Source organism: Sebastes umbrosus, chromosome 7 (genome assembly GCF_015220745.1).
Source record: "Sebastes umbrosus isolate fSebUmb1 chromosome 7, fSebUmb1.pri, whole genome shotgun sequence".
NCBI lineage: Eukaryota > Metazoa > Chordata > Actinopteri > Perciformes > Sebastidae > Sebastes > Sebastes umbrosus.
The window spans coordinates 25,030,609-25,058,604 of record NC_051275.1 but is presented as its reverse complement, the minus strand read 5'-3'; the positions used below and the strand labels follow the sequence as shown (position 1 = coordinate 25,058,604).

General features: G+C 42.2%; 1 protein-coding gene across 3 annotated transcripts; it reads right to left on the bottom strand.

Annotated features, from left to right (window-relative positions):
* Positions 1-4: 4 nt before the first annotated feature.
* On the bottom strand, positions 5-27,976 carry atm (ATM serine/threonine kinase). 3 transcript variants are annotated; one of them, XM_037776409.1, is made up of 63 exons: positions 27,798-27,976; positions 27,405-27,486; positions 26,897-27,015; positions 26,415-26,557; positions 26,134-26,298; positions 25,822-25,987; positions 25,452-25,690; positions 24,878-25,047; positions 24,574-24,752; positions 24,078-24,449; positions 23,787-23,990; positions 23,495-23,596; positions 23,123-23,357; positions 22,902-23,033; positions 22,665-22,790; positions 22,005-22,094; positions 21,570-21,759; positions 21,241-21,434; positions 21,085-21,164; positions 20,835-20,990; positions 20,090-20,165; positions 19,196-19,326; positions 18,961-19,078; positions 18,704-18,874; positions 18,270-18,445; positions 17,915-18,158; positions 17,021-17,136; positions 16,440-16,566; positions 16,144-16,343; positions 15,869-16,043; positions 15,203-15,361; positions 14,927-15,059; positions 14,741-14,836; positions 14,324-14,495; positions 14,080-14,221; positions 13,701-13,877; positions 13,305-13,482; positions 12,667-12,772; positions 12,334-12,492; positions 11,950-12,058; positions 11,488-11,576; positions 11,286-11,388; positions 11,059-11,207; positions 10,838-10,942; positions 10,624-10,743; positions 10,066-10,300; positions 9,814-9,984; positions 9,476-9,595; positions 7,877-8,094; positions 7,580-7,787; positions 7,361-7,486; positions 6,546-6,686; positions 6,138-6,276; positions 5,851-5,933; positions 5,427-5,567; positions 3,993-4,109; positions 3,660-3,809; positions 3,332-3,497; positions 2,338-2,424; positions 1,904-2,018; positions 1,451-1,514; positions 1,215-1,357; positions 5-1,085 (listed from the first exon to the last, which is right to left on the bottom strand). In XM_037776409.1, exons 1-63 carry the CDS (start codon positions 27,839-27,841, stop codon positions 905-907), a joined length of 9,324 nt encoding a protein of 3,107 aa, XP_037632337.1. In that variant the 5' UTR covers positions 27,842-27,976; the 3' UTR covers positions 5-904. The 3 variants fall into 3 exon arrangements, with proteins under 3 accessions (XP_037632337.1, XP_037632338.1, XP_037632339.1); XM_037776410.1 differs by having other exon boundaries at positions 12,334-12,489; XM_037776411.1 differs by having other exon boundaries at positions 27,405-27,529; positions 27,798-27,959.
* Positions 27,977-27,996: the final 20 nt, after the last annotated feature.

The window sequence follows — 27,996 nt, the reverse complement described above, 5'->3', positions numbered from 1 at the left end:
GATAAATTGTTTCATTTATTTAATGATACAGAAGTCATGTTAAAAGGGGCAGCGTTTTTTACAGAACAGGCAAATAATACAAACTAGAATAAAGTTGCTGTTGAACAGTTGAAATCTGTGCATATTTCATATATTTCTGAACATCCTACCTAGAGATACTCTATGAGCTTTACAGCACAACATAATATTCACTAATATAATAGTAAAAGAACTGAACAGCTGAACTGAAACAAACCTCTCTTGATAAGGCATATCATACATTCATAAGGCATTTATCAGGGTAAAAAGCTTTGGGTAGTCACTGGCAAAACTTCATACAGTATGAAAACATTCACATCCCACGGGGTAAAATACAGAAACAATCTCACCTTTACATACACACGTCGGTCTCTTCTCTTTCACCACCACAGTTTATTGGTCTTTTTAAATTCCCTTCAGGATTTTGCAGCAAAAAAAGGTGATTTAATAGTTTATTTTGCAAGAATTATTTCATGCAATCTGTCTAATTTACTTTATGTTCTGTGAAAGTGCAAAGGTTAGCAGAAATGAATAGTTCTAAAGAAAAAAACGTGCTGATCTGTTGGTGTTTAGTCTGAAAATAAACAATAGAGAACATTCTTTTATTGAAGGAATAAATAAGTAACCATGTTTATATTCTGAAGCTCATTTGCATAGTGTCTATCCACTTTCTTTTCCTTAAACTATGTGGTGATATTATGCCTTCAATAGCATTATTTTTTGCACGTTACCATCTGCTGCAATCCAGATTTCTTTCTTTTTTTCAAATAGTTTCACATCTTAAAACTGCCTCTACTGATCATATAGAGGAGAGAAAGGAAAATGTCCATTACACTTGTTTCCTGAAGCAGGAACTTAACCAGCGCGAGGGTACCTTCTCTCAGGTCTACACCCAGGCCTGCCAGCCTGAGAAGAGCCTGCTGAGGTTTCCGGGGTCCATGGCTTGTTGGATGAGCAGGTTGACCTGCCCCCCCGCGCTGAGCACCGTGCCCTCCTCCACCCCCTTCAGCTTCTCCTGCAGCCTCAGCAGCACCCGCTCCGCCACTTTGTTGGAGCTCTGACTGTCACTGCAGGAAGAAGAGGTAGAAGGCGATGAGACAGAGGAAGTAGAGATAAGAACAGATCTACACCATCACTGAAAAGGGATCTCATTTTGTAATCAAAAGATTAAAAACCAGCTCTCATCACTGTGGCACCTGGATTTACGATGGTTGTCGATGTCATCTCCCCCCATGGTGGAACCGAGCGTCGCGTTGAGCTCCTGCTGCTCGTCAAGCTGCAGGTAGAAGGCTTTCAATGGGTTCATGGTCCAGTCGAACAAAGGGTCATACAGCAGCACCTGGACAGCACATTAACACAGAGACACACATTAACATGAGGTTAAAGAGTCACTTAAGAGTGTTTGTGTGGTTGAGTTGTCCTGGGTTCTTACCTCGACAATAGTCAGCAGAGCTTCTTGAGAGCTCCTCATCACCTCGATAGTCTTCTCACAACATCTGACCAGAGAAAACAGATGAAGCTCACTTAACTTCTTTATTTATCAGAGTGTCTTTGAAGGCACCACTAACCAAACAGTCTTAAAAATGGCCATGCAAGTTAATTTTTTTTACACTGTAGTGACATGAATATAAGATATTGGCTGACTGGAAGGTGGGAAACCAGTCTTAAAATGTCTAGTATGTTCTGGAAAACAGTCAGGTGTAATGTGGAGTATGTGCTTTTCATTAATTATTTTGTAGTTAACTAGTTTTGTGATTAACGGGCTAAAATGTTAACCTCAGAAGGACAACTATGATGGAAAGAAACACGATATGAATACATTCTCAGGTTTGACTTCCCATTAGTCTTGGTTTATAAATATCTAATGAAATGTTGTCCTCCTCACCTCCTGAAGACTCCCTCCACTCCAGTGATGCCCATCCCGTCCACGATGTCTCTGGACAGTCTGAAGGGGACGGTCTCGGGGGTGGGGAGGATCTTCCCCTGCTCAAAGGCCACACCTGAACACCAACAGCAATGAAATGGAAACAGAGAGAGGGATGTGTTGGACACCATATATTCATAGTGTCTTAAACTTTGAATTTAGAGCTTTAAAGAGTTGCATTTTATAGCAAGAGTCCATGTATAATAATATCACTAATTGTCAAATAAAAAAAAAAAGACTTGGATCTATCGCTTTCATTATTACACAAACTGCTTCGTGATGCTTGAATTACAGCGAGCTCAGTACAGTCAGCAGTTGTTTACACAGCCTCACCTTTTCTGAAATGAAGAGTAAACTTTCTATGTTTACATAAATACAATTAATGAGATTTTTACCTAGATCGATGTGCACCAGTTCAGCAGTCTGCTCATCCACCAGAATATTCTGGATGTGTCGGTCACCCAGGCCGACGATGTAGCCGACTGTGGGCGACAAAACAGAAAAGTTTGCCATTCATTGGTTGAACTAAAAATAGAGATTCTACAGAGGAAGTCAACAGGTCATCTATGATTTAAAATCTTTAAGATGTGTTATTATATCAACATTATTCGTTATAATGAAATGAAAAATGGCTTAAACCCTTTGAACTCTGCAATACAGATGGTCCGCCAATGCCTGCATTGGTATTTTGGCTTATTGTGATGTCATTTCTTGGAGTATCTTCAAATGCTTAATATCCCTAAAATCTATACAACTTAAGCTACAAGGTTATGTCAGTCAATAAACCATAATAGTTGATAAAAGTATTGAAATTGTCTCAGAAATATAAAAAAAACACAAAAATGTGACATGTTTTTTTTAATAAAACTTAACTTAATAAACACAAAACATATTGATCCAAAAGATTTCTTAATATAGAAACATGAACAAAAGATTTCTTAACTCTCTCTTTTTGAGGTATGCTCATTTTTCTGAGCAGATCTAGTGCAAAGGCATATTGATAGTTTTGTTACGTAACGCAACGTAACGTAACGCAACGCAACGTAACGCAACGTAACGCAACGTAACGCAACACAACGTAACGTAACGCAACGTAACGCAACGTAACGCAACGTAACGTAACAATGTCATCCCAAGCGTAAAACGCGATGATGTGAAAGACAAAAGCCTTAACTTTCTTCTGCACAAAGAATGAATGTCCTCGCTATTGTGGTTTTTATTTTTACATCAATTTAAAGAGGATCATGCAACGATCTGTTTTTAAAGGGTTAATAACTGTAATAATTTGTCTCTGTGTCATAATTGATACCTATCTTAAAATGGCCAGAGGGGCAACCTGGTATTGAGCTGAATACAGGACCTGAGGTGAACATGCAGGACTGTCTGTACCTATAGAAGAGGTGGCCACGCTGCGGGTGTACGCCAGCCGTTTCTCCATCCACACCGCGGGGTCCAGGAATCGCTCCATGCAGAAATACCTGAAGACCGGCCTGAAGTTCTTGCACACCTCGCTGTAGGCCTGCAGCTTCTCATCAAAGCCCAGCTTCTGAGCCTCCTGTACAGAAATCAATTAAAATACAAAAACGGAATAAGACTGAAACACAGTTGAACCCACGATGAGCAAACTGAGACAGCTGTGGTTTATTAGAAACAAATCCCTCAGTAATTGTGCATGACTGTGCTGTATCTTTCCCATTACAGCGCTGAATATCTGTACCATCATCCTCTTGCGGCAGGCGAGGCTGGTCCAGTCCCCAGGTCTGAAGCGTTTGTGGGCTCCTTTATTGGAATCCACCAGAAACTCTCCAATAGGCACCGTGCCAGAACACCACTCTAACACGCCGCTACGCTGGGAGAACGGCACCACCTGGGACGGAGTAGACAGAAAGTAGGTGATGCAAGTATAAGATGCTTTCTGTTAAGAAAATAAGGGAATTACAAGTCAATGACGCAAAGACCAAAAGGAAACAGAACAACCCAGTCCTGATTTATTATTCTCTTTGAATTAAAGAGCTACGGTTTAAATACAAGATTAAACAATGTGTGTAACCTTGTATCGTCTGATGTTGAGCTTCCTCTTGCGAGTGTCCGTGTTGCGCTGCAGCAGCATGGAGCACATGCTGAAGACCTGCTGCATCACTGCGTCCTGCCGCAGGTCGTCCTGACCCTGTTCACACCGAGAGGAAAAAGGTCACGGGAGAACATAGTGTACCACAGCACTGAGAAGCTCATTTGGAGCCTCAGTTTTCTATAAATTTAACAAAGGGATTGTTTTTATTAGCCATTTTAATTTGATTTACACTAAAGTCATACAAATACAAGAAAAGCTCAAGACAGACTCAGTAATGTGTTATTTTCTTTCGTAAAGCACTCTGTGCTACATTTCTTGTATGAAAAGTGCTCTATAAATAAAGTTATTATTATTATTATTGTTAATAAAATGTACAGCGGGTGTACCAGTCTTACATGTGATTTATGATTGCATAAAATGCCTAAATATTACGCATCGAGGGCGGACAAAATCAGATTGATCGAAAAATTGAATTCACTAAAGTTAAAGATTGGAAAAAGTGTTATTTCACCATGACTCTCCCGAGTGGGTGAATTATTAGTCTTTAAGTGGTTGACAAGTGTTCCCGCAAACACAAACATGCGCTCACAAACACGCTGAAGAATGTGCTCATTACAAAGGTGTCCAAGTAATCTAACAAACTCTGTATTTGTCCTGGTACAAAAACACGATTAATCATTACTAAAGTGAAATGGAAAAGAACTGAAGTTAAAAGCGAGCAGGTTCTTCATCAGGGCCGGTCAGACTTTAATCACACATGACAGCAGCTTTAGCTTCAAAGAGAGCGGATTTGTTTAGTCGAGAGCACACAAATACCCGACAGAAAAAATGTCTTTGCACAACCTCACTTACGGCAGGGAATCAAAGGCATACTTCTGACTTCTAACACTTTAAAGGGATGGTTTAGGTGTTTTTAAGTGGGGTTGTATGAGGTACTGTGCTGCCAAAGCAACCAGACTCCATTGGTGAATCCAAACTAACCAAAGTCACACAATAACAAAAACAAACTAACCGATCAAGGCAGCTGTAGACCAGCAACTCCCGTGTTCTGTAAGGTTAAATCGCAGTTTTTTTATATGGAGACTGGTGGCTTTGGTGAGAGCATAGATGGATACAACGGCTTCAGTTCTCCGTCGGAAAGGGCTGTGATGGCAAGGTCACAGTCTAAGTATAGTAAACTGATATTGATTTTTTAGGTGAGCCTTTCTTTTAGGTAGCTAAAATATGTTTTGCTGCCAGTCCCGTCCACAGCAGTACATTGCTTTGGTTCCGTGCGGTAACTCCTGTCTGCTTCTTCAAACTGGGGGTGTGCCGACCGTCATCTACTGTAGTTAATACATTGACTATGGATAAGTACCTCATTCAACCCCACTTCAAAAACACCCGAAATATCCCTTTAAGACACACACTTACCTTGACCAGTTGTCTCCTGCTCTTGCCGTCAGAACCAACACAGTCGATGATCTTGGGCAGGTTGACTCCACCGGCCAGGCGATACTGGGGCATGAAGGATCTGACAGTCACCAGGTTGTCATAGCTACCAGATGGATCCACCTATTTATACAATGAGACAACACATTTGTTTAAAGATACTGTCCTAACTGTTAAATGTTTCAATGTATATGTGGCGTCATCGGCAAATGTATGTATATATTTATTAAATTCAATTCAATTAAATCAATTAACAACACAAAACAATGACAAATAATGATAAATATTGTCGCATTATTATTGTGTTAACTAGTAATAGCCCAAGTAAATACATAAGTGTTTTCAAGAACTATATCATAAAAAATATTAGGGATAATGAAAGTTGAGAAGTTCGATAATTTTGCACCTTGATCTCCATTGTGGGGATGGCGACCTCATCCAGGTTTTTGATTTGCATGATGGGCTGATCAGCAGGGATGGGAAGCGCCTCTATAATGAAACAAGGACACAAAGGAGCAGTATGAGACACACATTTAGGACTCTTTCCTCCAATTTCAATCTAATCAAACAGAAGTATGTAGCATCAGGATAAATGTTGGAATTTCTTGTCATTTCAAGGACAGAAATCCGTAAAGCCTTGAAATACCATCCATTGTGTTTGTGCATACGCGTCACTGTGCTCTGACTACTCACTCTTCTCGGTTTTGTGCTTGCTGACGTCCATATAAGCCAGAGTGATGTAGGCATCACACAGACACTCGATCCCTCGGATCATCTCGCCTCTCTTTTTCCTGATCTTACTGATGATCTTCCGGGCCACATCTGAACGCTCCTGCATGAGAAAAACTGCACTTGTGAAAACAGACCTTGTGGTGTTTAATTAAAGAGCTCTGCAGAGAATTCATTTAGAAAGTCGACTGAAGGATGAGGGTGCATTTTCTACTTCAAAACTAGACTGGTATAGAATAAAACTAATGGCCATAAAAACATAATGAATATCATTATTTTATCCAGGAGAACACTTCAAACTAAATAGTGTCTTTAGGAGCCCTACTCATGTATTTTCACATGAAACAGAGAATCATCTATTGAAAGTCTCACCAGGTCAAATGGCGAGGGCTGCTGTGGAGCGCTCTTAGACAGCCGGCTCTTGCAAAAGTTCTCGTCTTTGTTGGCGTTCACCAGGGCGAGGATGATGAAGAGCGTGTGGTGAGGGTGCTCCTGAGACGCTCGGCAGATCAGCTGTGAGGAGAGAAAACAACGGTACCAACCATGTCATGCTAGCTTGTTGGGAAGGAGGATAAATAACGCTCCAAAGTTGGGCTAAATTTTGTCAAGGAAAAACTGGCATGGCCATTTTCACAGGGGTTTCTTGACCTCTGACCTCAAGATATGTGAATGAAAATGGGTTCTATGGGTACCCACGAGTCTCCCCTTAGCAGACATGGCCACTTTATGATAATCACATGCAGTTTGGGGCAAAAAATATGTAGTTTTTTTGTTATTTTTGCCTATTCTAAAAATGGTTTCTGTATACTGGGGTCCTTAAACAGTCTTCGAATTGCATAAATTGGATATGATTGGAGAGCCGAGACTCTTACTCACTATAATAGAGCATGAGAATGACCATCATATACTTCCCTTATAATGTTCCGAGCCCTTATACACTTTCACAATTTATTTTAAATAATTAATTCATGTTTATTTCTGATTCATTAGAACAATTTGACACACAGTGTCACAAAATTAATCTTCAGGTTGCCAGCTTTCAGATGATGTACACCACTTCTATGTGACATCTACTGCTGACCTGCTATCTCCCCCTAAAGACCCCATGTACCTCCCTAAAAAAAAGACAAAAACAAGTCTATGTGGGTCTCTTAGGGTTAATGTGTATTAAAAATGTGTTGCATTACGTCAATGAGGACATCATGGAAGCCCGTATCCTCAGTGATGCCAGTTGCCATCTTGGTTCCCATGCGAGCAGCCAGCTGATACATGAGAGGCAGAAACTTGTATGAAGGGATCTGCTTCACTCCTTTCTGGAACACAAAATAAGTGAAATTTAAAGCATCCATTTTACAGTTTCATCCCCAAACTCAAATGCAAAAGCAGTTTGGGTGTGTTCAACTAACCTTCATCATGTTGTTTATGGTCTTAACACCAGAGTTCTCCAGCCAGAGTGACGCCAGGCGGAACACCCAGGTGTCGTGCTCCTCGCCTTGCTCCAGACACTGGATGTAATTCTCCACCGCCTTGCACAGGAAACGCTGTCTGTCTGCCTGCAGGTTGGACAGGGCTTTCTCATCCAGCACAAGCTCTTTTTCCACCTTTATCGTGTACCTGTGAAGTCAGACGAAGAGCACATCTACCTATTCAGCCATCTAAAGGCTCCCAATTGCTTTTGTGATAATAATAACCAGATCACAGACCTGTTGGACGTCACTTTACGCTCCCTGATCAAGTCCACTTCCTCTTTGGCCTTCTTCAGCAGCGCCTGCTTGTTCTCAAACTCGGAGGACTTCATGTATTTGTCGATGCTCTGGTACTGAGCGTCAGAGAAGCGGGCCAGAGACAGGAAGGCCTCAGTCCGCTGACTCTGCAGCCTCGAGTCCTGAACTCCTGATTCCTCCACGATCACCTCCACTGCCTGACAGAACAGCACAGGAGAGACGACTAAAGGAAGTTAAAATAATACAGACAGCAAAAACAAAAATATAAGGTAAAGGTGTCAATTAAAAAAAAATGTAAAAACAGAATCTAGTTCCATTAGAAACATCCCGACAAAACAGGTAAGTTAGGTGGTAATGTATAGAGACACACGCATATGAATAATTTAATTTTGTCCATATAAATCTGTCGTAGCCCGAGGACATAAACTGTAAACTTGCAGAAGTTTAATATTTATGTCTTTGGGCCTACTCCTATTTTATCTGGACATAAATAATGAATGTGTGTATATGAGTGCGGGTGGCCGGACGCTGCCTGGCTGATGGGTAATAACTCACTCATTTCTCTGAGGGAGGGCTGCTCTGTGTGTGTACAAACACTGTATGTGTGTACTTCAGAGAGATTCATCAAGTTCCATATATATTACACATTTTGAGACCTTTTAGATTCCTGTTTTTTCCACATATATGAACATGAAAAAAAGCCCCAAAAAAATCCTAAATGTGTGCAACTCCATTTATGACATTTTATGGGTTTTCCAGGAACTGTAGACACCCCAGGTTGCAGGGGGGGGGGCAGTAACTAATTACAACGACTCATGTTACTGTAATTAAGTATTTTTTTCGGGTACTTGTTTTTCAAGTCTGTAATTTTATAATGTAAAATATGTGATCTGTAATCTTGCTTAAGTAGGTGTTACACTATGTAATCCACTTTGCCACTTTTAAAATCCTAATTCGCTACTGAGTAGGCCTACAATTTGAATTATTTATATCCAAAAATTGATCTGCATTTTTGCGCAACCAACAAGGCCATCCGATCGCAAACAAACGGGTCAATGAATACCATGACATACGGAGCGGAGAGGAGACCACCACAACGGCGCAGGAGTTGGACTTGTGAGTAATTTTCTATGTGCTATATGCAAGTTCAAAAACATTTTTAGTATTCTTTGTTTTAGCAGACCCCAGTCCGATCCATTCATACCTTTTATCATTTATCAGAACAGAGGAATGCAAATATGTCTTGTTGAAAGTCTATGTTTTCTACATGGATCTCCCCTTTCGATTGAATGCCTGCTACTGATAATGCATTAAACATTGAATAACACTGAGTAGTTTTTGAGAAGAACAATTTGTACTTTTACTTAAGTAGTTTTACTCGTAGTTGAGTAATATTTCAGTGATGTAACAGTACATATACTTGAGTACAGATTTTCAGTACTTTTTCCACCTCTGATCGTTTGTATGAAAACAGTTATATTTTGCTGCTTTTCTGAGCATTTATCCATTAATATACTGTAAGTCCCATAGCAAGGCTTGCCCGTTAAACTGGCCTATTATCTTTTAGCTCCCTCTCACCCTCTCCAGGTACTTCTCCAGTATCACTCCGGGGCTTTCCAGGCAGGTCTCAGCCAGCCAGTTACCACACAGCCTGAGACACTCAGTGTAGACCGGGGCCAGAGCCGGATTCATGTCCACCTGGACAACAAAACATGCATGATGACGAAGACGGTGATGTTTAGAAACTGCTCAATCTTACGGTACTGCATTTGTTACAACGTGAAAAATAGTCTCAGTGCATAACATTATAACATTTAAGGATGTTCCATGATTAAAGAAAGGTTTTTAATACAACAAAGATGCTAAATATCTTTTTTTAGAGCTGTTTGATTTGAGTCTGTATGTTTGGGTCTGACCTTCTCCTCGAGGTTGTGTATCATCTGTCTCAGCAGGCCCAGGGCGAGTCCCTGCTCTCCCTTGACCCAGAAAACCTGGGCTTCCTCCAGTTGCCATGACAACACAGGGGATGACGCCCAGGACCCACCACCGCCGTGCTGCTTCATCTGGAAAACCGCCCGCTCCGCCAGCTGGACAGGAATCACAACACGGTGAGTGTTTTGTAGTTGAAATAAAAGACACACAAACACACACACACACTCAGATGCTACCTGTGTGTTCCCGGCCTTGCGAGCCAGCCGGCAGAGCTCCATGAGGTGGTCAGTGAGCACGGAGCTGAGGTACTGGGTGCTGTCGGGGTCTCCCACCCTGGACATCAGGGCGTGCTGGGCCACGGAGCGGACGGCCAGAATGGGCTCCACTAAAGCAAAGTCACTGTCAGCGAGCAGCTGGGAGTGCTGCCGCCACTGGCTGCAAACCTCCCTCAGAGTCACATCTGAGAACGGCCTGATGTAAAAATACATAAAACACATATTTATTAGGAATGTTTCTAATAAATTTACTGAAGTAAACATCTGCAACTTATCAGAAGTCTGAAGAAGAGCCTGGTGCTTGAAATGTTACAAAAATAAAAATCTTTCTAAAGGGAGCTAATATCTATATCTGCTAGATATTTCTTTGATCCAGCACCTATCCTATTGAACACTGGATGAGTGTCTCTTTCCTATCGTTCTTTAGGGAATAAGACTTCCACACATAAATCCTCAAGACTCTTTCCTATGTTAATGACTACTTGTATGTTATTACTAATGTTTTACAGCTGGAATCACCTAGAAAAGAGCTGTTTAACACTCTCAAGCTCCCTGATGCTCTGCAGGTTCCTGAGAGCCGGGTACAGAGAAGACACAGCCTCTAGACTGCCTCTGCACAGCTCCTCCACATCTGCACCCCTGTGGAAACACACACAAGCACATAGATGGGTGAATTATTTTGCCGGTGGAGAACTGAATTAGATCTAATATTTCATGAGATGTCTAACTATACCTGGCCTGTTTCATAGTTTCATCAAATATGGAGAACTCTTTGTCCCTCAGCGCTTGAAGGGAACAAAACACTGATTCATGGAAGCCGGGTTTGGATTTCTCACTCCTGATACAACAAATCAGATTTGGAGGAAAAAAGAAAAAAGTATTAAGTGAGAGATTGCCTCCAATTCTCTGATGGGTTAAAGTTGTGTTTTGTGTTTATGCCGCCCTTCGCCTCACCTCTCCGACAGCTCGCAGTCCCACTGCGTGTTCCTCCAGGCAGCCTGGAAGCGCAGCTCTCTCAGCTCAGCTCCCCACTCCACCCCTTCACTCTCCAGACCCCTCATTTGGGTGGCGAGGATGCTGCTCAGACCAAAGTTCTGCAGGCCCTGTTGGTTCAGACGTTACAGCTGAAGAGGCTGCATTAATACCCGACATAAGAATCTAAATATCTTTCATTATTTTACCTCCACAATTCCCACTTGTCGAGTGACCTCAGGCAGAGTAGAGTGAAGGTCGTATGAAGTCAGGGCCTTTCCCCACATGGCCTCATGCTCGTAGGTTCGAATCCTATAAATTAACAAAACAACCTTTGTAGTTCTAATAATGACTGATAGTGATAATGTGAAAGACGGAGATGCAGGTCTCATTAATCTACTTATTGATCACCTCGTCAGTGGACTGGTCATCGTCTCTCCACCACAGCCATACAGACTATCAGGCTCTCCGATGCTCCGATACACCTCAATCAGCAGCTCCTACAGAAACATGAGAGAGAGTCGTACACAGAATGAATGAGTTATTTTAATACACATGACAGAATGAACTAATTAACTATTTTATAGCCATTTACACTGTTGTGCTCAATCCCTGTATCGCATAAGTCACACCTTGCAGCGGCGAAGTGCAGATCGCCACAATAATTCAATTTTGGCATTTTACGAATTTGGCATAACATTAATGCAGGTGTAGCTTTGGTGAATCATTCGAGTTTTGAAGTTGGTGGTCATTTCACTACACATCAAACTTTAACGGTTATTTTCAGGGGGACATTTTTCAGAAATACATCAAGGAGAAATACGAATGAGCAATTGCTTTGTATTTTTAATTTAGAAAACATGAAGAACTGACCTGCAGGCTGATATTGGTGTCTTCCATACTCTTCTCAGTCAGGCTGGAGATGGTGAAGTTCTGGCTGTTCTCTTCAAAATTGATCTTACGTGTTGCTCTGGACTTGGTTCTGCAGATTTGGTAAATATGTGGATTAAATAAAAGGAAAATTGGATAAAACTCTCAAAACACACACAAAAAAAATGTGCTTTGCATACTACTGTGATTATAGATAAAACACATTAAAACTGCAAAAATTAAATAATAATTATTGAGTACAGATTTAACATTTAATGTGTGTGAAAAATAAAAGCTAAATTGAAATAATGTTTAAATGTCTTAATCCGAAACATAACTAGACATGAATTGAAAATCAAATTTTTAAAAGTTAAACTCCTTGCATACCTTCGACTTTCCTCCATGTTAGCTTTGATCTTGTCCATATAGATCTCCGTGTACAGCAGAGCGGTGAAATGTGCCGAGCAGGACTGAGCAGCTTTGGCCACCTGCAGGTAGTTCAGCTCCAGCCAGAAGTTGGAGTCACACACGGTGCCGCAGGAGCTGCTGGAAGAAGGATACACTGTTTATGTCAAAGACACATATGTCAATTTACATGCACCTACATAAAAAAAGACATCAGTTTGCCATCGCATGAGCGAATCCGAGAAAGAGCATGCTTTTGTGCCTGAACATTTACTTTTTATCTAACACATATTTGATGACAATAAAAGTGCAAACCTTTCAGCTTCCAGTGGTCTCTGTTGGTGTCTCAGATAGTCAATAACAGCGAGCATGGTACGCAGAGAGGTCTTATCGTGCAAGCCCTGGCTGGCAACGTCTGACTCTGTAATGAACAATAAATGTTAATCCGTGTTGATGTTAATGCTTTGCCATTGTTAAGCACTTTGGTCAACTATGGTTGTTTTTAAACATGTTATATAAATAAAACTGATCTGATTTTGATTTGGTAATCATAAACGAAAGAAACATACAGACTCCTGAATGTACAACGGCGTATTAGGGCCATTGTAGGTAAAAAATAATAATAATAATTATGGAGCCGGGGGAGAGGGGTCCGAGATCAAAGTTGTAAATTTACGAGAAGAAAACTTGGATATTCTCTGAGATTGAAGTGGTAAATTGTCATATACTCTGACAAATTTATCAGAGTATATTCTTTTTTTTTCTCGTAATTTTGTGAGAGTTTTTTCTCGTAAATGTAAGACTTCAATCTCTGAGTTTTTTCTCAGAATATTACTCCCCGGCTCTGTAAATCTTTTCTTTTCTACAATGGCCCTCATACGCTGTTGTATGAATGTGAGTAGATGAAGACACAGATAAATTATCATTATTACTTGTCATACTCTCAAACTTACCGGAGTCAGAGTTGAGAGGTGTGGCAGAGCGACTGGAGGCCTGAGCGCTTCTGGAACAAAAGCTGAAGAAGTCCTTAATGTGGGAGGAGAGCAACTCCCTCCACGAACCGTTAGAATCGTCCAGAAGGATGGAGTGGATGATGAGGGGCAGCAGCCTCTGACAGCAGTCCACCCTCACCTGGAGACACACAGAGGAAATAAGGCGCGGCTAGATCTGGAGCTCTGAATTCCAAACTGATTGATGCACAGTTTGTGAGAAAATGTCCACAGCAAATGGTACAAAATTGAACATAATCAGAGATGTGGATACTGTAAGCACATGGATCCACATTCAAACTGTGTATGTGTAGGCAGTCCAGTTATGAAGGGCTCTTAAGCTAACTTCCGTGCGCTCACCAGACACAGCGGTCGTGACAGCAGCAGAGCTTCACTCCTGACTCCTCCACTGTCGAGCAGGGTGGTGCACAGAGCCTTCAGCCAGGCCTTGTGGCCGCCCGCCTGGGGATTCCAAAACTCCTGACTCTCCAGCTTCTGCTTGGTCTCCGAACTCTCCTCAGCACTCACAGCTAACACCTAATCAGGGACGACAGTCAGTAGTAACCGAGTGGAAACGACATGAGCATACACGAAAAAACACAGTCATACTTGAAGGAGAAACATTTGTGGTCATTTGGAAAACTGTTTTATGGAGCAGAGGGTAATAAATTGTTGATCTTTTTTATTAATTGGTGAACATACATACTGTAAATACGACACAAAAACATCCTGAACCCACCTTCTTATTGGCCTTTCTAAAGGGATTGAGGTAGGCCAGCATGGGGTCTCTGTTGTCTTTGTGTTCCTCCCAGAAGTCGATTCCAGACTGAGTGGCGAGGATGCTCTTCACACACTGAGCGGCTGCCTTTCTCACCTCAATACTGATGAACAACCACAGCACAGAACACAGTAAATATAAACAGAAACCGCTCGCTCCTCCATAGTCAACGTTTGATATTACTGAGATCCAGGGTTCAGCGTACCGCTGTTGAGTGAGCGCGTCGTTCATGCAGTTGAGGACGATGTAAAGACACTGTGACTCGGTGGAGGTGAAGAGAGACACAGCCTTTTCATAGAGGGGGTCTCTGCCATGAAGCAGAGCGATGGTAGAGAAATCCACAGGACCCAGTTCTCCCAGACAGCTGCCTGCTGCCTCTGCAGGAACACATTAATGTTTGTACTTTAATGTGGTATTTTGGAGAGATTATTGATCATTTTTAATCAATTCTCGAGTGGTAAAAATGGTTAAAGTTGACCTGCTATCTCCCCCTAAAAACCCCCTGTACCCCTCTAAAAAAGACAAAAATGGGTCTATTGTAAAGAGGGTGGAGTAGAAGAGGTTAATGTGTCCAAGAACACAACATGCATACTGTGGCTGTAGAAGTAATTTGATTTCATACCTAGAATGTCGTCTCCTCCGGGGTGGTTGGCTGCGAGCTTACAGAGCTGCAGTAGACTGAGAACCAGCTTCACCAGCACGCTGTCAGAGGGTTCAGCTACGGAGAGGACAACGACAGCTCATTAGACTTTAACCTGCCACAACTTTTTTTATGCATAGACCATTTTTTGCTCATCTGGCATCGTACCGTGGCACTCTTTGAGCAGCTCTCTGATCAGTCCCTTGTTGTCATGCAGCTGCCTGGTCAGCTCCTTCAGCCCCTCCAGTCTGGTCAGAGGTAACGAGTCACAGGACGTCACGGACAGGAAGTGGGCTATCTCCTGTAACAGGGAAACATGGGAGGATGTAGGACAGCAATGAAATTTAGGATTGATAACTATGACATTTCCACCCCTCGGTCCACTGAGGAATTGAGCTGCGTATGCATCAAAAGTAAATTATTAATCCATGGATATTAATGTACCTGTCTCAGTGTGAAGGTCCCAGTGTTGTATTTGAGCTTGTGCTGTACAGACCGCAGCTCTCTGAATTCAGGGAGGTCAGGAAACGGTTCCAACCTGCTGATGGCTCCTTTTAACTTCTGCTGATTTTCTATCACGAGGAACTGCAGCAGACTGAGCACCTGGAGGGCCAGAGAGGAGCAACACATGCTGAAAGGAGGCAGATATTTCTCTCAAACAATGCAAAATGCAAAAGCATTACACATGTCTTAAGGGGAGCTTGGTAAGTGTAAAAACAGTGCTACAGTCTATAAGTCTTGTAAATATTCTTTAAATAATTTAGCAAATAATTATCAACCAGTCCACCCTTTGTGCCTGGATGCAAAAGTCCCAAATGCTATGGTTTATTGTGGTTTTAAAGTGAATGTTTTGCACTTCTCTGTGGATGTAAAAACTCTCGATTTAGAAAAATGTTTATTCAAGAACCCAAATGTCCACTTGTGTAGGAAGTGGGCGCATTTGTCCACTGTGTAACATATCTGTAAGTGGCAGTTTTGCATAATGCATCCCTTCTTGAATGCATCATTTTGTTGAATTTGTCTGCATTTTCCATTAATTATATCTAAATTATATTGAATTTGCAAAATTAGCAAAACAGAAAACTGTTGAATTGACTCCCTGTAACTTACCTGCTGTGAGATGGCGGGCCTGCTGGTCACCTGAGCTGTGAGAGTCCCAACGATGACCTGCAGGTGGCAGTCCAGAGCGTCATCACAGAACTCCAGAGCTGCCCGACACACAGAGGTCAAAAGGTCGATGCATAGAGAGAGGCTCCGGTTAGAAACCTCATCACACTGAGCTGGTCTGAGGATGACAGAGACAAGAAGATGATACAGTGAGTGGTTTGTGTCTACACAGCATGTATGTTATATGATATATGTTATATGTATTTGTGTGCACCAACCTGCTGTTGATGTGGTGAATGAGCGTGTAGATGATGTCTCTGAGGACGAAGGCCCAGGCTCCTCCCAGGCCGTCCTTCACCTCTTTAAGCAGCAGGTTGACAAACAGGTGATACATGAGGAGGATGCGGTGACGCTCGTAGCTGTTGGTCGTCTCCGCTGCTCTTTCACACACCGCCAGCAGAATCCTCTGGATAGAAATCTACAGCACAACGAAGGGGACGACAGTATTATATAGAACAGTTAAACAGGTTACAAGACAAGTAGTTCCACATAGGGGATAATTTGAACGTCTTACCGGAGTTTTAGACAGAATGGCCACCAGAGACTTGTGGTTTGTACTGTGGCACTTGCTGAGGTAGTCCAGCGTTGCTTTAATGACATAAGAGCTGAAGTACGGTGGGTTTGGTACAGGGTCCAGTTCCCTGAGGGGCATCAAACACAAGACATCTTTAATAACCCTATGAGACCCGACTTTACTGTCTTTCAGAGGCTGTAGCAGGATGAGTTTTACAGCTGGTGAAGGTATCGTATGAAACTAGAAAACCTAATGAATCCATTGGTACCAACCATGTCATGCTAGATTGTTGGGAAGGAGGCTAAATAACGCTCCAAAGTTGGCCTACATTTTAATTTTTAATTAATTCATCAATTCATGTTTATTTCTGATTTATAACTAGAACACCTTGACACACAGTGAATTCATCTTCAGGTTCCCAGCTTTCAGATGATGTACATCACTTCTATGTGACATCTACTGCTGACCTACTATCTCCCCCTGAAGACCCCCTGCACCCCCCTAAAAAAAAAAAAAAACAGGTCTAAGTGGGTCTAAAATGGACTAATATAAGAAAAAAAATCATGGTAAATTGTAACTACCCTATGAAGCGTTTCAGGTCTCCTCTGTCCCCTTCAGCTCCACCTCCTTCATACAGAGTCATTAGCAGTTCAACCACTATGTCCGCCAGGTTACTGTGGATCAGGTTGTCAATTTTCTGCAGACAAACACACATGGGGACAGACGTGTAGTACAGTCAAGTCAATTACCGGATCTTCACTCATATGTGGCACACACTGCACAACAGTTCAGCTCAGTTGAGCGATCAAGTGTGACTTTTTGTTCAGATCTTAGGACAGACAAAGTCCAGGTTAGCAACTTATTCAGACTGAAACTGTAAGATACATGAGACAAATGTGCAAAAGGAGTCCAACAAATGTCATGTTACAGGACATTTACTGTAGGGATGGGCGATACCAAACATTTTTAATTCGATGCGATACCGATACTGTTTGTTACAATTTTAATATAATACAAATACAAATACAATCAAGTAAAAATGTTTGTGTAACTATGTGTAAAAAAAATAGTCCAGTATTTGATACTCGAGGTTACTCGTGTTTCTGTGTGTGACACTTTATTGTCACAAATAGTGCATCTTGCTGTATTTTTATCTACAGGTGACAAGTAGCACCACACCACGCTACATTTCTTTTCTGCCGTTCTCTCACATGTTTGATGTGGAAGTGTGGGACTGTGCGCCGCTGTGCGCTAGGTTCTGATGTCACATTGGTTTCCACAGTCATGTGACACGGGCCAGCTAAGTATTACAGGGCTGTTTTGGCACAAACATTATACAAAAGTATTTTTTTTTTTTTTTAAAGGAATCGATAAGAAGTTAGTTAATTATTGTCATGATATGATCAAGTTCTAAAAGCTGCATAAATAAGAAGTAAAACCCCAGATGTAGGCTGACGTTAAACAGCTGTATTTACCTGTTTGCCCAGACAGTCGGCGTCTTTGAGCAGGTCGTACACTCGGTGGGCCTTCTCTCTCTTCTGGGCCACCTGTGAATCCTGGCCAGACAAGGCGAAGTATGGCAGGATGTTGACCATGATCTTGGGGAAACAGTCGGCCAATAACTCTTTCCAGTCCTTCTCTAGAATCCTGCCGATGGACTTCACCTGCTCAAAGTCATCCAGGAAGACCAGGTGGGGGATTAACACCTGGTAGGAAGAGCTTCAAGAGGACACAAGACAACAGGGATGATTTTAATATCAAACCATTGTGTTTTACTTGTGTAAGATCATTGTGACATAAAATGAAAATAATAGAAGTTTATTTCCTCACCTATAGAAATCTTTGACTGCGTCGTGGTCCAGGAGGGTGAAGGGGAAGGATCCAAGAGTGTAGCGATCGTCAGACTGTCTCTGCGCAAGCCACTCGGCTACCAAATAGTACAGGTGAGAACTGACAAATGTTTTCACGCTCCTGTAGCCCAGCGCTCGGGATACACTGCACAACATCTGTGACAAAAAGAAAGACAAAAACGGTTCATCTTCATTCGTTGTCTTATAGGGAAAAGGGCAACCTTTTGATTAGCTTTTAGGTTTATACAGTGATGCATAAAAATAAGCTCAAACCGAAATACAAACGGTCACTCAGGTATCAGATTAGTGATGCAACTTGTAAAGAAATTTGGACGATGCTGTAGGACGATACAAAAATCTTGTATTAATTCTATTTAAAAAGCTGCATTCAGTACAGGGCCCTGAAATCGTTACCTTTTTGATGAGCTGCTCCTCTATATTATTCTCCTTGTAGGACTGGAAGAGGGCAAACAGAGACTGTTTTTCACAGACGGGGCTACAACACATCACAACAGACAAACTCTTCAACAGCGTGGCCTTGCGGTTAAACGACTCGTCCTGCTGGTCCTCTGAAGAGCTGCTCCTCTGTGTATGATCACACATAGATACAAGATACATTAGGAAACTCAAACAGAGGCAGAAAACACATGCATAATAAACTATGAACTTACAGGGAGCTTCATCCCTTCCTGAGCGTTCAGGTAAACCGTCTCAAAAGCCGCCTGCTGGTGTTTAAGCGGCAGCATCTTCCTCTTATCTGGATGCTCTGGACTCATCTCCAGAAACAACCTGGAGACGCAGAAGAATAACGGTGACAATCAGATCATCATGTAGAGATTTAAAGTGCCATCTTTTGTGTAATGTACAGCTTTCTATAAAATGTATCCTGATACATTATCAACGTACCTCTCCACTGACATGGCTACCAGCATGCGGACTTGGTGGTGGGCGTCTGCGAGGTGAGACGGGAGGATGACAGACACGGGGCGATCTTCCTCTTTGATACTTAACACTGCCCACTTACAACACGGGTCGGCCTGTCAGAGGGGAGACATGTCAAAAACACGACAGGAGGTGTTGACAGAATCAATATATTGATATTTAACGGATATATAAAAAGGTTAAACAGAATAGTTTTCTCAGTGTTTGGTGATCAATCAAAAGTGTTGTTCTAAAATAATTGTGGCACATAAAACATTATGCACCTTTGCAAAGGTAGGTACTTTTTCTTTTTACTTTTAGTACGTACTGGAGATGCCCTCACAAAGTACGTACTGTTGCACGCAGTATGCACACAATTGGGACATACTACTTCGTCATAACACTGTGCCTTGAACTTTGACCTTCTTGCTCATATATCCTCTGCACAGAGGATTGTAGGTCAGAATAACCAGAAAAGCATGCTGGCTTGCATACTGTAAAATGCGACCGGATGCAGTAGGACATCCTGGTATTTTTGGCATACTGCATTTGGCATACTATGTATTGGGACATACTAAACCTTTTTGTGCATACTAAATAGTATAGTAGTATGAGTATTGGACCATAAAGGTAGTTCTTAAGCTGTGGGTGATATATTCTAATGATTATACTGACTGGATTGTCTTATTTCACAGTTTGTGGGTTGGTAGGAACTCAGGATACCCAAATGTATGTGCACAAGCACTGAAAAAGTGAGTTTTTCATGATGTGTTCCCCTTTAATGAACTATGACTGTCTGGCTTATGTCATTAATTTTGAATCACATATCAAATTCATGGTTGTGCAGATACTATTCCCTAAACCTCAGTGAGAGCTCACCTCCAGCAAAGCAACCAGACATCTCACTAAAGCGGCTCGTACCGCTGCCATGCATTTCCCCGTTTGGCTCAGGATGCTGAAACACAACAGAGTGATTGAGTTAGTATCATAAACTGAATCAATATACACAGTTCATAGATTTAAGACTTTTTTTACTGCCACTTGGAATTCAATTCAAGACCAACTTTATAATAACCAAAATTGAACTTGCTGATATAGGCTGTCTTGTCGGAACTGCATGCAAACATGTGGGCAAAAAAAGTCTGGGAATAAGTCTCCTACTTTCTCATTTGACTTGTATGATTGGTGTTTTGTCACTGTGTCACATTTTAAATTACAATGTCAGAAAAAATGATTCATAAAATCCTACTTCCCATGTCTTAGCATTTTTAAGACTTTTGAAAGATTGATTTAAGAATTTTAATTCCAATCATCTTATTTTTAGATATATGTTTAAGGCTCTGCGGGAACCCTTGCAGACAGATTATGACTGGCAGTGGATTGACATTCACAGAAAACCGTGAGTCATGTTTCCAAGTCTAATACTGTAGCCATCCCTTCAAAATTTAATTAAAAATAACCCTTATTCTTTCCTGCTACAACCGGAGGAGACACATTTTACACTTAATCCTCCTCCTACAAAGACATGAAGGCTCCTTGCCACAGACTGAGGCTTCATTTTAGGACGTAATCTCTCTCAGACCAACCCTGCATCTGTTCGTGTTGCAAAAAAATTGCTGCTAACCAGAATCCAGACACCACTTTCAGCAGAGATCCCTGGACGTGTTTCATCTCCTCCGGCATGTGATGGGTTTTTCCGAGGCTCATGATGGAAGGTAACAAACCCAGCAGTGCAGCGGCACAGATCTCTTGGTCCTGACGGTACAGAGAACACAGGTCCCTACAAAACACAGCAGAACACATTATTAGATGTTATTTTCTTAAGACAGAAACGGATGCATTATGCATTTTGTGTCACAGAGAGATTTCCCTACGCTAGAAGACGAAGCAGTGAGTCAAATTCCTCCGGAGACAGCGAGTCCTCAGCTGGAAGCTTCTTCAACAGGACGAGATACTGGAAGAGAACCAGACATTAATGTTCATCATTGCTGCTGCAACCATGACGCTCCACAGCAGCAGCTGCTACCCACCATGTTGAGGTGCAGGGCTTTGCTGACGTCCATCTGCTCCACCAGCAGCAGCAGCCGGCGACGCACCTCCTGAGGTTTGAAGAGCAGACCGTGGACGGGCTGCATGGAGCCGCACTCACACAGGAACTCCAAGACTGCCAGGAGAGCCAGGTCCTGCTGGGCCAGATGGTCGTCTGCTAACAGACTTTTTGCACCTGATGGAGGAAACATTATTTTATCAGATTTTTTTTTTTTCTTCCATGTCCTCTGCTATGTGTAAGCGGACATGTCTTTTCTTTATATGTATTAGCACAACATCAATCAAACACACTGGCAAGTGATCTTCTTACCTGGCCCACAGGAAGCGTCACTGTTGTCTCCCTTCTGTCTGTGGTTCCCGTTGGTGCTGCTGCTGGTGGACTCTTCGCCCTCGTCAAACAGGTCAATGTCGTCCCCTTGTTGATTTCTGGTCACGTCCAAGTCGTCGTCCATATGATCGTCTTCATTCACAACACTGACTCGCTTAGAAACACTGCTTAACTGGGGAGGAGGAGACAAAGACGTGTCAGCGCTCTGTTCTTGAAATAAAGATTTCATTATATAATATATATATATAATATATATATAATAATAATAATATATATATATATATATATATATTTATATACTATTATATATATATATATATATATATATATTTATATATATATATTATATATATATATAATATATATATACTGTATATATACACATATATATATATTAAATATATATGGGTCACTTACCAACAGTTTGCAGATCTCAGCCAGTTCACTGAGGAGGCTGGCCGGCAGAATCATAATGAACAGATTGGAGGAGAGACGACAAACTTTATCCTGCAGAAGAAAGGACAAAAAATGTACTCCAAAAAAAGGGCTCTTTGACGCCAGACTTCATTTTGAATGTGTGCAGAGAATGGTTGGCCTGGTGGCTGGTTCAGACCATAGACTGTATATAAGGAGTAGACGTAGTCACCCAATGGTTTGTGGACCACCGATTTGAAACCTCAAGTTCGGCATTTTGGCCTACGCCATCTATATGGTCTAATTGACTCTAAATGGGACCATAATGTACTAAATGAACATCATGCTGTATTGAAGAAGACTTGAAACTAGCGATTGAGACCATAAACTCATGTTTACAATGTTTACTGAGGTAATAAATCAAGAGAAGTAGGCTCATTTTCTCATAGACCTCTATACAATCAGACTTATTTTTGCAACCAGAGGAGTCGCCCCCTGCTGGCTACTAGAAAGAATGCAAGTTTAAGGCACTTCAGCATTGGCTTCACTTTTCCGACCCAGAGGTAGCCCACTGGTTTAGACTTAATTGCTGGATTGTCCATAAATTGATTAGATTAAACTAAATGCTATATGAAACACCGTCATGATGGAGGCTTTTGTCACCTTGTTTTTTCTGCTGGCTGACTGAGTGCAGAGCTTCATGACGGATCTCAGTGTGCTCATGGTTCCTTCCTCTGTCATCTTCACTTTCACACTAGAAACAAAACCGCTGAAGTCCTGGGCCAGGGCCTGGTGACACAAACACACCAACAACCTTAAATTCTTCTACGGTTCACTGTAATGTTTTTAATATTTAATAGGCTGAAATGATTAATCTACAGCGATGCATCTGAATGATACCTTGGCTTTAGTGAAGAGCTGTGAGCGGCAGGCGTCCTCCTCAGTCACAAACCCAGTGGCCACGTAACCTGTTAGGACACCAGTCAGCAGACTGAAGCAGCGCACCAGACACTCTGGAGGGGTGGACTGAGACTGCGGCGGGGAGAATCAGAATAAGTTTGTCACTGTGACGACTACACAGACACATAAACACACAAGCGATAACTCCTCTAACCACTCACATCAGGAGAGTAGCAGTTGAGCAGGTTGTCGGCCACACAAAGCAGCGACTGCTCCAGCTTGTTTCTGAGGCAGGGGACAGCAGCGAATTGGCCATCAGTTGAAGCCGTTGTCACTGACTCGCCAGTGTCTCGCATCGGCGAGAGCAGCGTGTTGAAGCTGAACTGCAAGTAAAGCCTCTCGATCTCTTCCAGGTCGTCTTTGGCATTGGATGAAGTTTGTTCTTGAAAAAAGGCACTTTAGAAAAAAAATCAATTGAAAGATGAATTATTTATATTCTTAAATGGAAAATGACAAATGGTTTGTGCAAAAAAGGGAGTGCAAGTGGGTAGATTGATCATCATGTCAGTGATTTTGGTACTCTGTACACTCACCTTTCTACTCCTTCAGTACCCAGCAGACACTTCAGGCCAGTTCTGGTATCTTTCAAGGTCAGGGAGACCAGGATGTTCGCTATTAGATTGTGAGGAAAGTCTCTGCACACAAGATCACAATGAAGTATAAATTCACAGACTTTTATCTTCAGAAAAGTTTAAAAAACGAAAAGTGTAATTCATGCTTGGAGCATATATTTTCTGTCTCGAGATATTACAATTTACATCCTTAAAGGAACAGTGTGTAGGATCTGGTGGTATCTAGTGGTGCGGTTGCAGACATAGTGCCAACCTGCAAATGATGGGGTGAGGTCTGGAGCTGTCCTCCATCTCTTCGCTCTGATCGCTCATCAGCAGCCAGGCTATGAGGGTCTCCTTCAGGTTAGGTGATGCAGATCCCTCTGTGACCCCCATATGGTCCAAGCCTGAGCTTGAGACGATACTTTTAGGAGCCGGACACTTCAGCAGGGCCTGGGCTAGACAAAGAGCAGCACTTCTGTGGATAGAGAGGAAACAAGGGGGTACTAAATGCAAACACAAAGACAAATTTAACGTTACACATTGAGAAATGGCGAGGACTCACTGAGACGGTTTACATGCCGATCCAGAGAAGAGCTTCCAGAACTCTCTGTCCATATTGATGAGTCCACCGTGGACAATAGAGCTCAGCAGGTCCAGGCTGAGGGCTTCTGTCTGGGGTGAGCTGACCCCTCGCAGCACCAGGGCCCATACCCGACCCCACAGCCGGGCCAGCTCGGTCCTGTGGACCTGGGCCCTCTCCGGGTAGCGGGCCTGGCACCGGGCCACCTCCCTCAGACAGCGCAGCACGTACGGCCCCCTCTCTCCTCTCCGCTGCTCTGCCAGGAGCTGGTACAACACTGACAGCAGCGGGACCAGCTCCTGGCCGGGCACCATGGACGGGTACTTAGAGGTGAGCACGGCAGCGATCTGCAGCCTGAGAGGAGAAAAGAAGGAGTTAATATCTTTACATGATCCTTGATCTAGAGCGGGTTCAATCAGAGAAACAACAGGCTACTAATAATCCACACTCAGCAGTGTATTCATTGTGATTTTCATACCATGGTATGACATCAAAGTCACTGTGCTGAGGCTGCAGATGGTCCCGGAGGACCTCCCAGCCCAGTTCGATGCGCCGTCGCTTGCTGGCTGCTCCGTGGGTGGGACTGCCCATGTGGGTGGCTCTGAGGGAGGACTGGGTCATCTCCAAGATATGGGTGTCATTGTCATCACTGAACAGCTGCAAGCAGGAAACACAAGACGAAAGGAAATAATCTTGTCAAGACAGATGTACAGCATTTAATATTAGCTAAATTGGCGATATAATTGCATGATTTCTGTATGCATACTTGATCTGTGTATTACCTGATGACAGATGTCAGCTGTGAGCTCAATGAGATTGTCTTTGACAGCTATGTGTCGCGTCCCGGTGACGTACTTCCCTCTGCTGCCTAAATCGCTAATTTCTCTGATTAAGGCGTCATACAGGTTGTACAACAGACTCCGCCACCTGGTCCAGTCCTCAGCATGAGCACCTGAAATATGACAACTAGTTGATGGTTGTTTGTTTAAGGTCATACCTGTGGTTTAAAATGTTTTAGTTCATTATCTTGAAATCATGAGTTTACATATTGACGACTAGAGCTACGATTACTTGATTAGATGGAGATTCATTTAATAGTAATAATAGTAAAAGTAATAATAGTAATAGTAATAATAATATAACTGTTTTGATAATTGATTAATCAGTTCAAGTAATTTTTTTAAGCTTTAAACTTTAACTTTAAAGATTAAGTCAGTCAAATTTCTTCTTTCATTACTTGGAACAGTCAAATCAGTGGAACTATACACAACCCACAATAAACCCTGTCTACCATACAAGGACAACCAAAGGTGTCACCAACACTAGAAACAAAAGAAAAAGGAAAGATCACTCTACCTGTATCCTGTGTCTTCACTCCTTTGGGGTGGTGGACACAAATCTGCAGGTTAAAGAACTCAACAATCTCCTCTTTGAGAGCCGCGCTGGGCCTCGTGTCTGCCCAGACGTATAGTACAGAAGGCAGGAGCTCCTCTCCCAGCTGACACACCCTCATCCGACAGTTCATGGCCGCGGATCTCAAGAAGATGTTGAGAGCCGAGACGAGGTGCTCCAACACAGACAAATGTTTCTCTTGCCTGACAGGAACACAGGATTTTGAAAAAGAAAACAATAAGTGCATCTAGGATGGATTTTCAAGATAGCTCCAAAACAGTGTTGGGCAGATTTATCAGATGCAGTCAATTTAAAATGTTGGTAAAATCTTCACCTTGCATTTAGCAGTGCTTTGGAGAAGAAGCTGAACAGAGCGTTGTTGAATCCGTCGGTCTGCATGCAGCAGCCCTGCACCACCGTGTGGATCACTCTGCTCACCAAAACACGGTTGATGGACTTGGATGAAGTGTTGAACAAGTCGCAGTACAAGTCCAAAAGACCTGAGGATCACAAATATAAACAAAGGGGATTCAGTAAACTGATTAGGCAAGTTGGTATTACAATATCAGACAACAGTAATAACACTGTGTACTGCAAAACAACAAATAAGATTAGTGTCAATGAAATAAAAATATATCCCACTGACTGTGCCACTGCTGTGGAGGGATGTCACACCAGTACTTGCGGACAGAGAGGATGTCCTTCACTAGGAGGCTGCTATAATCTTCTCCATAGGCTGAACAGCTGTATGAATTCTGCAGGATGTCCGTCACATGTTTCAGCATCTCGCTGCACTTTAGACGAGGCCCGCCTGCGAAAGATAGTATTGAAGAACAAAACATCCCTTTATGTAATATGACAATCCTTTCACCTAAATTGTATTGCATTGTAACCTACTACTTGATCTCGTAAAGACAGTGTCCTTACGTTTGTTTGCATAGCGAATGAAGTATTTGATTAAGCTGCACATTTCAGCCATCTTCTTCTTCCGTGAGGCCAGCATAGTTGCCGAGACGGATTTACTTGATTGCATGCTTTCTGTCTCCTTCTGGACATAACGCTGCAGAAATCTGACATGAACAGAATAGAAAGTGCATATTTATCAAAGCCTCTGACAGATAACTGATCCTAATAAAACCCAAACTCTTGCATAAGCACAGTGTACAGGTATCTTACACAACATGGAATGAGAACAGTTTCCTGGAAGTCAGCTGGTATACGTTTGTGAGTGATGCAAAGAAACAAAAGTGAAACTAAACAGATCTTGGCAGACAACTACAAAAAAATTAAGTTAAGTTTTATAAGTGTGCATACAATCACACAGAAGCAATACCTGACTGGTATTATATACTAGATAACTTTATATGCATGTTGTTGCACATGTACAAAAAAAGGCAAATTCAGATTACCTGAAAACAGCATCCCATGTGAGCTGCTTGGAGCCTTTATCTTTAGTTCTGGAGGTACGATCCAACTCCTGCACAACGTCTGGACTACGAAGGAGGCGTCTGAAGCGTTCAGCTTCTTTCTGGAGGCAGGAAGACAGGACACAAAGTGTAGGATTTATACTTCAGGCTACAGTGAGGCTGACAAAGGCTTGGTGCAATATATCCCATTCCACTGTTTAAAGAGGACTTATTATGCTTTTTTTTCTTTTCTTTTATGTTTTGTGTTATATAGTTTTTTGTGCATGTAAAAGGTCTGCTATGTTAAAAAGCCCAAAGTCTCAAACAGAGCGTTTCAGACAGAGGGTGAAAAGAGGTGCTGCAGCACAGCCGGTATGAGAAAAATAAACCGTTTTTCTAAACATTAAAGCATGTAAACGTGTTCTAAGTAGAAACCCAAAATACAAGTATGTACCTGAAAATAAGCATAATAGGTCCCCTTTAAATGCAGTTTATATGCAGGTGTGATTACCTTCCTCTCTGTAGCCTTGTCATTCTCCAGCCCCCTGCAGCAGACCAGCAGATCATGAAGAGCCAGACTCATTGTGCTTTTACTGTGGATGATGGATCAGCATTCATCAATGTAGAGTGGACTACCTGTCAAGGGCAGGATGTTGACAAGACAGGGTGTTTGTTATTCAGCCATATTATACATACACTACAATAACATAGCTCTCTTCTCCAAAGCACTCCTGACAAACTACTGACATGAAACTACCTACCACTTAACCTAAATACAGCAAATTACTATATATTTAGCTTAGGCCTTGTAGATAAAACTACTTTAGCAGCACAACATTGCCTGACTAGCTTTGAATTTGATATGCAAACATCCATTCAAACACTCTCAAGTCTGCTCACTGACCTCTTATTGGCTGCACTGACTGTAGATACAGAGCTGTCACACATGCAGGCACGAAAGGTAGCTGAGGTGCTATGTTGTGATGATAGCCCCGTATAGCCTGCTGCTGTTACAACTTTGCCATTTTTGCCACACGCACACACGCACGCACACCCACGCAGGAAATTCCCGCCCCTGCATCAGCAGTGAAGAACCCACGTCA